The sequence below is a fragment of the Cuculus canorus genome, chromosome 2, assembly GCF_017976375.1.
Source record: "Cuculus canorus isolate bCucCan1 chromosome 2, bCucCan1.pri, whole genome shotgun sequence".
In the NCBI taxonomy this organism is placed as follows: domain Eukaryota; kingdom Metazoa; phylum Chordata; class Aves; order Cuculiformes; family Cuculidae; genus Cuculus; species Cuculus canorus.
In genome coordinates, this window is record NC_071402.1 from 30,746,076 (window position 1) to 30,760,258 (window position 14,183).

General features: G+C 40.8%; 1 protein-coding gene across 2 annotated transcripts; it reads left to right on the forward strand.

Moving 5' to 3' along the window:
• The first annotated feature begins 441 nt into the window (after positions 1-441).
• Positions 442-13,461, forward strand: ZFAND1 (zinc finger AN1-type containing 1). Of its 2 annotated transcripts, XM_054060081.1 has the most exons (8): positions 442-551; positions 2,933-2,975; positions 4,729-4,768; positions 5,128-5,255; positions 5,342-5,433; positions 6,248-6,372; positions 10,652-10,807; positions 10,954-13,433. In XM_054060081.1, exons 1-8 carry the CDS (start codon positions 497-499, stop codon positions 11,122-11,124), a joined length of 810 nt encoding a protein of 269 aa, XP_053916056.1. In that variant the 5' UTR covers positions 442-496; the 3' UTR covers positions 11,125-13,433. The 2 variants fall into 2 exon arrangements, with proteins under 2 accessions (XP_053916056.1, XP_053916057.1); XM_054060082.1 differs by lacking the exons at positions 442-551; positions 5,128-5,255 and adding an exon at positions 667-852 and having other exon boundaries at positions 10,954-13,461.
• The last annotated feature ends 722 nt before the right edge of the window (positions 13,462-14,183 follow it).

Sequence of the window (14,183 nt, forward strand, 5' to 3'; positions counted from 1 at the left end):
AGGACAGGCTGAGAGAGTTGGGGTTTTTCAGCCTGGAGAAGAGAAGGCTCCAGGGAGACCTTATAGTGACCTTCCAGTACCTGAAAGGGCTACAAGAAAGCTGGACAGGGACTGTTTACAAAGGCATAGAGTGATAGAACTAGGGGCAATGGGTATAAACTGGAGAGGAGCAGATTTAGACTAGACATGAGGAGGAATTTCTTCATTATGAGAACACTTCTTCACTATGGCACAGGTTGCCCAGGGAAGCTGTGGCTGCCCCATCCCTGGAGGTGTTCAAGGCCAGGTTGGATGGGACTTTGAGCAGCCTGATCTAGTGGGAGGTGTCCCTGCCCCCGGCAGGAGGGTGGAACTGGATGATGTTTACTGTCCCAACTCAAATCATTCTACGGTGACCGCGGTGGCAGCGGCTCAGGCCGGGCGGCCCCGCCTCTCCGCCAGTATCCCGGCAGCCCGTGCGCGCCGCTCCCCGCCCTGAGCCCTGAGCTGCGTTGGGATGGCGGAGCTGGAGCTGGGGCAGCACTGCGGGGTGCCGGGCTGCCGCCGGCTCGGTACGGGGCGTCGAGGGGCCCAGCGGAAAAGGGGAGGGAGCGAGAGGCGGTGCCCGGGGCCAAGTGGGCGGGGCCGGGGCGAGAGGTGGTTGCCGGGGGCGGCGCCCCCCGGGGCGCGGGTTCAGCCTTGCTTTGGGTGTGGTTTGTTTTTCTCCACGCGCGCCGCCTGGTCCTGTCACTGGTTACGGCAGCCGAGGGTCGGTGCCGGCCGGCAGCTCCGAGTGGCGCCTCGTGAACAGGGACCGCCAGAAAGACAAGATGCGTGATGAGAGAACTCCAGCTGATTCTTAGCAAAGGGCAGGTGTCTGTCCTGGGTCGGCTGGGGTAGGATACAGTATGCTGAGTATTTCAAAGTGGAATATTTTGATTTAAGCTAAAGTTCATTTATGTTTCATCTAAGTGGTGGGTTTTGAAAGTTAGATAAAATGTCCCTCAGACAGTGTGTTTTCTTTGCAGCGATGTTTTCTAGATATCGTTTGTTCCTTGAAGATGATATTGCCTTTAGTTCAGTGTCATCTGTGCTGAACAGATGTCTCTTCTGTAATCACCTCTGTTTGGAGTTTCTACGTATCTTAAAACCCAAGGTCAAGCAGAGAGCTGGAGCCAGCACCAAATTAGCAGGAGTTTTGACTGTTGCAGAGTTTCGTAACGTTAAAATTAGGCCTTGGAAAGTAAAAGAATATGCATAAGATTTCTGGGAAAATTTATACATATGCATGTAAGTGGGAAATATATTCTGAAACCAGCCTTTGTCTCGTTGCACATGATTGACGGAGGTCATTCCCGCATGTTTCCTAGGCCTGATAAAGAATGCTTGCTTTCTAAAACTCCAAAACAGATCTTAGAGATTTTTATTTGCTGGCATTTTTGGTATGAGGTAGAGTTAATTTTCTTTCTGGTAGCTGATGTAGTGTTGTGGTTTGGATTTGGGATGAAAATAGTGTGGATAACACACTGGTGTTTGTAGTTGTTGCTGAGCAGTCAGGACTTTTAAGCTTCTCTTGCTGCCCTGCCACCAAAGAGGCTGGGGATGTACAGAAACCAGGGAGAGGACGCAGCCGGGACAGTTGACTGACCAAAGGGGTATTCCATGCTGTATAACATCATGCTCAGTATATAAACTGGAGGAGTTGGCCATGGGACAGCGACTACTGCTCAGGGATGGGATAGCATCGGTCATGGGGTGGTGAGCAATTGTGTTGTGCGTCACTTGTTTTGCATGTTCTATTATTGTATCCATTTTGCTGTCCTATTAAACTCAACCCACGAGTTTTTCTTTTTTTCTTCCCCTATTCTCCTCCCCATCCCAGAGAAGGTGGGAGTGAGCAAGCAGCTGTGTGATGTTTAGTGCTGGCTGGGGTTAAACCACAGCAAAGTCCCAGAGCCAGGTCTTGTTGGCGTAACATACAGCAGCACTGCACAATGCATTATCAAGCCCTGTTGTTTAACTTGTGCCAGTAGGTGTTTGCTGTTAATGCCCTGTTTTTCCATTCTTCAGCCTTGCTTGCCTTCACTGATCTCAGGAAATGAACATAGTGAAAATGTAACCTTTCAGAAAGAGGCAGCAAAAACACTTGTGCTGAAAGCTCTCTGATGGGAGTGCTCAGTCTTATAGATGAAGTGGCTAAGATCTTTGTGCTCTGAAGTGTGTAGTCCAGTTGCATGGCAGTCCATTAAGACAAAATCTGAAGGATGGAGAAATGGAATAATGGCCTGGAGGTGGACATTTGCTGCCACTGATGAAGTGATCAAATTCAGCAGACAGTGAAGTGATTTTATCTGTAAGCATTGATGCAGGAGGTGAGGGATGTGTGAAGAGACTTGAGAAGTTTGGGCAATTTAAATTACACAAGGAAGGTATGTATGATATAAAGGATAGAGAAGAAGGAGTAAGATTGTCAGGACTGTCAAATGCAGGAGATGCTGGCTTTTTGGAAGGGATGGCATTTCCTCCAGTTGGCAATCGATGTAATAAAAATGTAAATTGTCCAATGTTCCAGAAGTCATAGTATAGTATTCTGAGTGGTCTTACAATAAATTCAGTATTTAGCATAATGGTAAGTTTGGTGGCTAGCCAAATGTTTTAGTTTCCAAGTTTGATGCTGGACAAAATTGAATTTAAAGCATAATTCCAACTTTTGGAATGTAAGTATGATTTACCTGCACCTATGTTTTTCAGTAATACTAACTAGAGGAGTTAACAATGTGTGTTAAAAAAGCCACTTCTAGGCAGTATATAGATGAAGTTGTTAAATGTTGTTGTAAAGATACCTACCCCGTGATATAGGTAAGCAAAAGTTAATCATGTAAAAACTAAGCTAGGAACTATTAGCAAAACAACCACTGTGTTGCCTAACTGAAAACAAACCTCTCTCTTTCAGATTTTCTTCCCTTTGTATGTGATGGCTGTTCAGGTGTCTTTTGGTAAGTTCATAGAATTGTAGACTATCTTATGGTGGAAGGGATCCATAAGGATCATTGAGACCACCTCCCTGCTCCGCACTAAAACTAAGCCATGTGGCTAAGAGTGTCGCCCAGGTGCTTCTTGAACCGTGACAGGCTTGGTGCCCTGACTACCCCCTATGGAGCCTGTTTCAGTGACTGACCATCCTCTCAGTGAAAAACCTTTTTCCTAATGTCCTATCTGAACTTCCCCTAATGCAGTATTATTCCATTTCCCCGTGTCCTATTGCTGGTCACCAGAGAGAGGAGATCAGCAGCTCCTCCTCTGCTGCTCACCTTGAGGAAGGTGTAGACTGTGATGAGGCCATCTCTCCTGAGTCTTCTCTTCTCCAAGCTGAACAGACCAAGTGACCTCAGCCATTCCTCCCTAACTCTTGCCCTTGAAGCCTTTCACTGTCTTGGTCACCCTCCACTGGACACACTCTTAATAGTTTGATGCCCTTGTCATACTAAGGCACCCAAAACTGCACACAGTACTCAAGGTGTGGCCACGCCAGTGCAGTGTAGAGTCAGACAGTCACTTCTCAGTTAGCTAGCTATGCTGTGCTTGAGGTACCCCAGGATGTGGTTGACCCTTTTGGCTGCCAGGGCACGCTATTGACTCATACTCAACTTTCCATCAACCCAAATCCCCAGTTCTCTTATCATGGGGCTGTTCTGTAGTCTCTATCCGGAGTCTATCTGGATCTCTCTGTAAGGCCTCTCTGCCCCTAAGGGAGTCCACAGTTCCTCCTAGTTTAATATTGTTGACTGACTGCCAGCCTGATGTAACTCCATTTACTATAACCCTTAGAGCCCAACCGGTCAGCCAGTTGCTCACCCAGTGTATTACGGACTGTGTGCTGGACATTTTATCCAGAAGGATACTGTAAGAGATAATATCAAAAGCTTTGCTGAAATCCAAACCCACCATATCTACTGGGTTTCCTAGGCGAGCTAGATGGGTGACCTTGTTACAAAAGGAAATAAAACTGTTTTTCCTATATAAGAGCTCAGTGTGGCAGTTGTATAGACCTAAATGCTGTGTGAAACACTCTGTGACTCTTCAGATTAATTTAGTTAAAAAATATTTGTTTCATTGCTCTTGACACATTTTTCCCTAGCGGCTGTTGGGGAACTTTGAAATCAGTGGAAATATCTCTAGAATACAGGTGGATTAATTTGAAAGGCATCTAGCTTAGACTCTGTTTTATACTGATTTCTTTTTTGGAGGGGGGATTTCTTTTCTTGTAGGAAAAAAGATGAAATTTCTTCCAAGGTTCAGATCAGGGTTGCACTTTGGTTTACACTTCAGATTAGCAGAAGACAGCTGAGATAAGCTCAGGTAAACTTGAGGGGAGATTTCACTTTAATGTGTTAGAAGCTTCAAGGGATTTCAGCTGTTTTGGAAGGTAATTAAAAATCCTTTAGAACAGACAAACTCCAGTTGCTTTGAGCTGAATTCTTAAGCATGCTAATGTTCTCATTCTCTTGAAATGGTTTGCTATCTTAGGGCGTAAGTTCTGAGTGCTAGATGGTTTACATACTCGGGAAGAATATGATCAACCCGTTAAATATATGAAATGCATAGGTTAGAACGAATTTTGGAAAAGATTCAGCTTTTAATTGAAGCCTTCCCATGACAAAACTTGTCAGATCACTCTTTAAACACTTAAATGTTTTCACATGCAGTTTTGTTGATAACAGTGTGATATTTTCTTCTTTTTCCAAAAAGCCTTCAGCACAGGAGCCGGGATGCTCATGGGTGTTCTGAGGTAATCTGATAATGTATGACTAACTTAATATTAAAATTCCATGCAACATAACTGTCTATTTTCACATTAGATATCTACACATAGTATATAATTATGAATCATTTAACTGAGAATGTGACAAGCTTAAACAAATGAATCTATTATTTTTCTGCTTGCAGAATTAAATTGGGTTTGAATAATTTGATGGTTCTTTTTCTAACTCTGAGCTAAACTTAACCAGGATGAAAGTAGGAGAAATCACTGGACTAGTTTTGCCCATAGAATGAAGAACTATAAGAATTCTTTTGTGAAAGCTGGGGTGGTGATTTGTATCTATAGTATCTGTTTGCTTACACAAAATATTTTGTACTACTGCATAGGTAAATATAAGAAACAATTCAGTGAAACCAGATCAGCACAGATCTTACCCTTGTTCATACAAGGGCTGCAATGCAAAGGAGCTTTTGCCAGTTTTATGTCCCTACTGTGAAAAACATTTTTGTCTGAGGTGAGTGGAACAGAGTGATTAGACATCAATGCTCACTCAATTCATGTATGGAAAAGGTAATAAAAGTTTTACACTGTTGTTTACAGACACCGCCATCAATCAGACCATGAATGTGAGAAACTGGACACACCAAAACCTCGAATGGCTGCCACCCAGCAGCTAGTTAAAGATATTATAGGCAAGTATAGTGGGACATATATCCTACAGTTTTTTTTCAGAAGGCCATTTGAACTTGTGACCTCCCCTGAAGGTTCAGGTTTGACCAAATAAAAAGAAAGGATGGGGTTCCTTGCTTAAATAGTCCTAAACTTACATGTCAGTATGTAATACTGTGCATCTAGACTGACACAACAGTAGCATATGTCTATAAAAAGAATCTTTAAAGATTAAATAGAGCTCAGATTTCTTTCAGTTATTGTGTTATTATCATTCTACAAGTACAATAACATAATAAATTGTACCTAGGCATTATTATTTGCATATTAATTCATGTGCAAATGATGCAGTTGTGTTGTATTGGATGCACATGCCAGTCTGCTGGGATTACCAAGCTGGCAAAAAAATGCGACTCTGCAAAGTAATGTTTTGCAGCTTTTAGACAAGCTCTGGGACAGGAAAGAGAATAAAGAGCACTGCCTAACTGGACAGTGGCATTATGTTTATAAAGGAGGACCTGAAACTGTTGCCATATGAATGCTGTGATGGAAATGGCTGTAGAGACTTAAGGATTTGTATCTATTCCTCTTTTGCAACCTATGTTTACCTCATGATAGTGTTCACCTACTTTTCACTGTATAGGAGTTATGTTTGGACTGTAGCAATTGCTAATATTCTTGAAGAAAAATACCTGATACCATGGCCTCAGAAGGGCATGAAAGAGACATGGGAGGAATGGGAAGTTTGAACGTATAATGAGGCCCAGTAGGCTAATTCCAAGATATCCTCAGGAGACAGTCTGAGTTATATACTAACAGGAATAATACTGCTTTCAGATTCTAAAAAAAGCGAGGAGGCAAAAGCAAAAAAACGTAAAGGAGCAAAAAACACTGAGACAGCAGCAAAAGTGGCATTAATGAAGCTGAAAATGCATGCATGTGGGGACAAGTCCTTGCCTCAGGTAAGTTATGTTTGTTTTCATTAATTGAATTCTCAAAGGAAATGGGAAGTGTTCTAAATCTCTTGTTATTTGTGTGATTTACTATATATAGACACCTCCTTGTGGCACTAGAAAATGCCACAAAGATAAAGCTCAATGATTTTGAATAGCTAGTTGTGAAAGTGAACTAATTTCTGATTGCAGACATTCTTCACAGGATCTATAGTAACATTTTGGACAATTTCAGGCATAGCAGAAATATTTATGTACATAAATAGGTAAATATAAGGAACAATTCAGTGAAACCAGATCAGCATAGATCTTACCCTTGCTCATACAAGGACTGCCATGCAAAGGAGCTTTTGCCAGTTTTATGTCCCTACTGTCCCTAGGCTGACAGTGGGGTGTTTAGATCTTTTATATATTGGAGAGCAGGAATACGTGCTTGTTCCATCTCTGCCAGTTATTTAGATATCAAGCAGCCTGTACCCTATTTTCCTGTGTATAAGCTTTACCCTACACCTCATTTTAGTAGACCCTTGTGCATCTTGGCTGTACCATTACTTTGTGGTCAGTAGGGCAGGTGGAACACCAAGGCAACTCCGTGATGTTGACACCATTCCTGGATAAGGTTTTTTTTTAAATGAGTGCCATTGTCAGACTGCACAGCAGAGGGCATGGGAGTGTCAGCAAGCCACTGATTAACTCCTGTCATGGTGGTAAGACCATCAGCTTCCTGGCAAGCAAAAACTTTACCTAAGCGTGATATTATTGCAGCTCCAGTAAGGATATAATGCCACCTCTCGAGTGTTCAAGGGAGAGGTCCAACATAATCCATTTGCCAAGTGGACCAGGGAATTATTTATTAATGCTTATCCATTTGGTCCCCAAAAAGATGACCTCCTGGCGGGGGCCCTGTCATTGTTTCTTCATCAATTGTTTCAATAGCCCCAGTTAGTGTTGTCCGTGTCCAGCTCACAGAATATCCATGCGGAATATATTTAGTTTTCCTAGTTGTGTTTGCTATTTTCAGTGTGTCAGAGGAAGCAAAAGGGAAGTTCCTATTTTACCTTAACAATTCATTAAGGCACCACTGCTCCCTTTACTCTGATTACAAGTATTTTCTGATGTTTCAGAGAGAGAGCTCCAGGACATGATTCTGCTTTAATCATGAATAGTTGTGCTCCAGTATCTACGAGGAAATCGGTCTTTAATTTATTGTTCACTGTGTCCCAAAGGGTGGGACTTAGTTTTCAAGTAGCAGAGGGTATGGCCACTTGTACCTCCACTAGTCTGAGCCCCTTGTCTAGTTTCCCTGATACAGCTTTGTGATAAGAGGTAAGTCAGGATATTTTTGTGGTTTAAAAGTGTTTCCATTTATGGGAATGGGATTAGGTAGAGATGTGGATAGCTTTCCCTCTTTTGCTCTTCCTTCACTAGCAATTGTAGTTTCTCAGTAGGCAAGCCATGGAGCAAGTCACCAGTGTACCCCTGATTTATGCAGGGTCACCACCACTTGTTTCACTTTAACTGCACACTTTCAGTTTGATTTAGAAGTCTCCTGATGGTACAATATTATTACTGGTCACACATGGCAAACCCATCCCAAAGGGATGCTTTTCATGCTGGGTAGTTGAGAGGCTTCTGACACAGACAGGAAACAGTTTGCACAACTCTGTACCAGTAATATTGAACCTATCTCATACAGAACTGAGCTTTGCATTCTCTAGATCTCCATTCTTATTTCTGCTACTCAGATATAATAGACATTTATTACATTTCTGGATGATGTATGAGGGTCCTGAGGTCAATTGTTCCTGACTTTGGGGTGGAAGAAGGTTTTAACAGTTGCTTTGTCTCTTTCAGCCTTTAATTTCTTTGATTTCAGATTCCTTTATTGTATTTCACTACCGTGGCCAGTCAAACCTGGTGTTCAAGTCTTTGTCCACACATCAGGATTATACCGGGTTTGGAAACAACTTGATTCTTTCATCTAGGGTTTCACTTTACATCTGTACTCTTATAAGAACTGTATTTAAATTAATTTTCACCACATTGTTATGTTGGAGCACCAAGTTTAAATTGTTATATTGATTTTATAATACTGAAAACATTCTCTGTGATAGTCTTATTGTTAGGCCTTATCTTAGTACATTTAATTATTGTTTTTAAAACAACTACAGCTATTCCATTACTTAGTCCTTTTATGAATTTCTTTTTTTATACTTTGTCATACTTAATAATTAGATCACTGCTTAGGCAGAAGCCATAATGCAAAGACCTGCTTCTAGCATTCTTCACAGATAGTACCACTTTAATAATAATGTGCCGGAGGGAAAGTAATTAATTTCAAATATTGCAGAACATAATTTAAAAAATCCATCCTCAATATCTATAAGAAAATTTTAAAAGTTGCTTCCCAATTTCAAAACCAGTAACTTTAAAAGTGCAGCACAGATTAATGTATGCTGATTTATCTTACTATGCATTTTCTAATTTGGATATTAATTGCTTAATCATCTACAGTAGCAATAATTCTTAACATGATAAATTAAGCCTGTTAACCTTCAGCACCTCTTTCTGTTTAAATTGCTGGTCTCTGGACTCTTTCTAGCAGCCTTCTCCCCAGCTTATTCCAGTTTGATGACAGATTTTTTGAATGTGAAGTTTCTGGAGTGCTTCTCAGGCACTTAGTTCTCTCATCACTGTCTAGAGAAGATTGACACATTTTTCTTGGAGGCTCACAGCAAAAAGACAGGGTACAATGGGCACAAGCTGCAACATGTGAAATTCCAGTTAGATAATAGGAAGAAAAATTACAGTGAAGGTGATCAGACTTTGCAAGGAGCTGCTCTGAAGATTTGTGGAATCTACACTTTAGCATGTTCAAAACTTCATTCATTCTGACATGGAGCAACCTGATCTACCTTTATAGTTAGGGCCAGCTTTGAAGTTCCCCCTGCTTTGAGCATGATTTAGGACCATGTGACACCAGAGGTTCTTCCTGACCTTTCTTATTCTATGATCAGGAAAATCAGGCTATCTGAGAAATATCTTTTCTCTGGCCTCTTTGTTCAGATTAGCTTTCTGCAGATGATTGCGTTTTTTGGTGTCAGACCTAATAGGAGTTGCCCCTCTTGAGACTGACCAGCTCAAAACAGGAAGGCCGTGCTGCAAAATTTTATTAGTTATTGTGTTCCTGGCTGATGGGTATTTTCTGGGATATGACACAGAAATTACAGGAGGCATATCGCCTTGTTAGTTATGCAGCAGTAGAATGAGCTGTTCTGGGAGTAAAATTCCAGTGAGCTGTGGGAGACTGTCTCATCATCCTTAGAACCGGAGGAGCAACTGTAGGAAGATGCCAGAGCACTGATACAAGTTTCAGGTCCTGCTTCCCTCGCTGCTTTTTAGTACTCCTGGATGGCAAAGATTTTCTCATGTGTGGAGAGCACTCAAGTTTTGAGGAAAGCGCACGGGTTGAAATTCAGACTCGGTTTTATGAACACAGCTGGGGAAAGGGTAGTTCTGTATTTTTCTAGGGAAGGCATAAGTAAATCCTTTAAAAAGAAGACTTCTGTCTTGTTTAATAGTGTCTGGCTTGGACCCAGCAAGGGCAGTCTTAGCTGATGAATATACTAGTAATGCTTGCTTGATGTCTTCTGTTGAATGTCAAGAAGAAATGAACCTGAAAGGTATTGTCCCAATCCTGTTCAAAATCTGTCCCTCTTGAAATTTCTTAAACAAATGTTTCCGTCTAGTAGATATTGGAAGAGTGTTTAGCAGGTAAAAGGAGGAAAAACAGGTTAAAGGATTAGCTGGCCATGACTGGAATGTTGGTTTGTGAAGCAGGCATTTCTAGTACAGTGAATTGTTCTGTTTTACCCACCTTTGCGTTCCAATTTGAGACATGCCAAAAGCCAGCACCGCTTGTTTAAACTCACCTTTTTTCTCCCCAGAGCAGTCACTATTGTCTAGTAAACCCAAGCCAGACACTTTTCGATGCCTGTGTATATATATGGCAGTCTAGCTGTTAGCCTCTGGCAAAAGATGTTTTCTTCACCTTTCTGTGCTTACTGTCCATCATATATGTGCCTGCAGTTGGAGGGGAGTGGACTTGATGATCTGAGTCCTGTATATTCTGCAGTAAAATGGGGCCTTGGACCTGATGGAACAGAACAAGTTTCAGTTGGTCATTTTTGGGTTGAAGTTTGTTTTTTACTGAAAAACTAGTAGATGTCTATAACTCGAATTATGTGTTGTGAGTAATTTTTTGAAATTACTTTTTATGTTTTTGTAGGCAGAAAGAATTTACTTTCAAGTATTTTTACCAAAGGAGAACAAAGAGAAATGCAAGCCCATGTTCTTTTGCAGAAAGTGGAGTATTGGCAAAGCAGTAGATTTTGCAGCTTCCTTAGCAGGCCTTAAAAATGACAACAACAAATCAACATCCCAGGTAAATCAGTACTAATAACAAACATTTTCCAGGTTGCTGAGCTTTGATTATGTTTTTTTTTCACCCTTTTGTGCCTCCTCTGCCCTGCTTCTTGGACCTCGGATAGATATATCTTGATGTTGATTTCTGAACTATTTGTCTTACAGAAATTGAGATTATGCCATACTGCCTCTGGAGAAGCCTTGCCGTTTGAGCAGACTTTGGAAGCATGCCTGTCTCATAAAGAATATCCCTTGTACAATGGTGGAAATGTAATTTTGGAGTATCTTGATAATGATATTCTATTTATAGAAGATACAGAGTCATACTTCAGTTAATCAGTAAATTGTCACAGGCAAAAAAATCAAATTTTTAGAATTGTGGTATTCAAACCAAGTCCAGCTTTCTTTTAAAATCACCGGTATGCCAGAGCCTGGCCATAGTTGTGAAGATACAATTCCCATCTATTTCTCAATTGCTTGGCTGACAGAAGAAATGTGTCCTGAAGGGTTATTCACTTTCTAGAATAACTTCTTGCTTTATTTGGCTGTATAATGTCAGTAATTCTTACTTTTTTAAATTTATTTTTCTGTAAATTATGGAAAAAATATGTCTTAAAAAAAATAAATAATGAAAATGTAAACTTGCAGTGTATCAGTTCTCCGAAGGAAAGAAAGATGGTACCATGTTACAGCATATTTTCTACATCTATAACAACACCTTTCATTGGGAATGGAATTCAGCACTGTCCATACCCCAGGTCCATGCTTTCTTCTCTCCTTCTAATAGCATAAGAACATTTAGAAGGAAAGCTTTCTGAAGCAAAAGTAAATTCAGACAAATGTCTGTCTCGTGTTTGTAAATCTCAGCATTACCTTGTGATTTGGTGGGGGATAAAAAGAGAACTTGAAATTATCCTTTTCTAATTCCTGTGTAAAATAGGAAGAAATATGGTAAGAGAGGATGAAATATAGTTCAACTAGAGGCCACAGGGAGACTGAATGTCTGCATTGTTTAAAAATGCCAGTGTGATGCATTTCAGGGACATAGTCCTGCCATTGCAGGACGTATATAGAAGTGGGGAGACTCTGTGGGGAGGGCAGGGTACATAAAGCTAAGGAATATTGCTAGTCCTGTGAGAAATGGAGTTTTTTAAGGTATTCTCCATTGCCAGAACAGTAATGTGGTTGTTTTCAAGTGGCTACCTTTATAACAATCTAGAATATCTGTAGGATTGTTATGTATTGATAGGATTTGCATAAACAACCAAAACATCTCAGTAAATGTGTCACTGTTAATTGTTCTTCTTTTGATTTACAGTACTCTTTACTGTCGTTTTGACATGACTTGGGTATTGATAAATTATTTTACTAGGTGTGATGTGGATGTCACAAAAAGGAGAATGCTTCTAGTTTCCATGAAGGAAAGGGTCTTCAGTGGCGGAATGTCTTGGAAATTTTGTTTCTTGGCAGTGGGAAGTACATGCATATCTTCACTTTTTCTCACCTGTCTTTCAAGGTGTTTTGTCATCTGTCTTTCCAGCACAAGATGACCGTTTCCCCTTTTCCCTTGTTATTCTTTCCCTCTGCAGTTCTCTAGTCACCTCTCTTTGCACCTTAGATTGCTGTGGTACGAAATATGCAGTAAGAGGACAGTCATCATAGTGGGACAAGTGAGTTAGGGAAGAGCCCCAAACTGAACTTGCTCCCTCTGCTGTTGTTACCAAAACCAGTGGAAAACGTTGCTATAGAACAGGGTCATGTTTTTTTGGGGGCAGAAAATCCTCATTCTCTCCTTATATCCTTCCTCCTGCCATTCATTTTTCTGCCCAAACAGTTGGCAAAATAATTAAAATAACATTGGTTGTGGATAGAGAGAAGATAGACTTGGCATGCAGGAAGTAAATCTTTGGGGAGATCTCAAATGTTTTACCAGGAAGCTTGCTTTCATCAATCGCCAGTTATTGCTAAGAGCTAGCAGCCTGTAAATGTCAGTACAAATACAGCAAGTCACAGTTGATAAGACTTCAAAAAGTTTTCACATTCACTTTCATCTTATTCCAGGAATGTGTCCGAGATTGTTTATAGAAGCTCATTCCACTTAGTTTTCAAAAACTGAGAAGCAAAACCAAATTAAGCTAGGCTGACAGATAAATAACTGAGGAGAGGTGAAAACTCTGTCCTAATCATCAGCTCTAGGAACAAAAGCAGAAGCTTTCCCAGAGCTTTAGTGTCTTGCCCCTAGAGCTAGAACTGCTCAGACTTCGGCTGTTTAGACTCTAGCGTATCTTTACTTAGCATGTACGACTTTTGTTCTCCTAAAGCTTGTTATCTTAGGATAGTTTGACAGGGAAAGTTAAAGAAGTGGATTTGAAAAAAAGATAAAGCCAATGCCACTTTGGAAGACACATTTGGCATTTTAAATCATTGTTAATTTTACAGGCTTGTGTTTAGAAGTTGCTGAACTGCTTAACTTCAAAGTGAAATGAAATGTTAGACTTTTATTGGATGCAAAGAAAATGTATGCAAAGTTACTTAAATGAGAAGAGGAATTTGTCAGAAGTAAACCTTTGTGATTTTATAATAAACAATACTTTCAGCCAAACAATTTATACAAATTAATATCAAGACTTTTGGTTGTTATATCTGTGTAGTCATTTTAGAGAATACAGCAGGTCAAGGCTTTGCAAATATTTTACAGCTGAGAATGTTCTTGCTAGTAGCTCCTGGCCTTGTTCCAGTTCAGATACTGCTACAAAATTGCCTGACATGTATTTGTGATACAGGTAACACAGTTTGGAAAGGGTTCTATTAACATCAAAAGCTCAGTTTTGCTTGGATATTGTGACCTGTTAGATCAGCTGTGCAACGCTGTAGGAAAAAGAAATAATACATCACACTAAGAAAACAAGTAGTAATCTCTCATAGTTTTATTTTCATCAGTTTCCTTTTGTGTGTCTGTTTAAGAAAAGCTTATGCCCTGGAGTGTGATCGGTCTGGACTGAAGACTTTTAGCAATAGATCATTTCTGTTCATGTTGCTTATCAGGTTCACATAAAAATACACCTCCTTGTAGCTCTGTTCTCCGCAAGGTTGTGGATGTAGTCTTCTTGGACTTCAGTAAAGCCTTTGACACAGTTTCTCACAGCATTCTGCTTCAGAAACTGTCAGCCTCTGGACTGGACAGGTGCACACTCTCCTGGGTTGAAAACTGGTTGGATGTTCGGGCCCAGAGAGTGGTGGTAAATGGAGTTAACTCCAGCTGGAGGCCAGTTAAAAGTGGGGTTCCCCAGGGCTCGGTACTGGGTCCAGCCCTGTTCAATTTCTTTATCAATGACCTGGATGAAGGCATTGAGTGCACCCTTAGCAAGTTTGCAGATGACGCTAAGCTGGGTGGA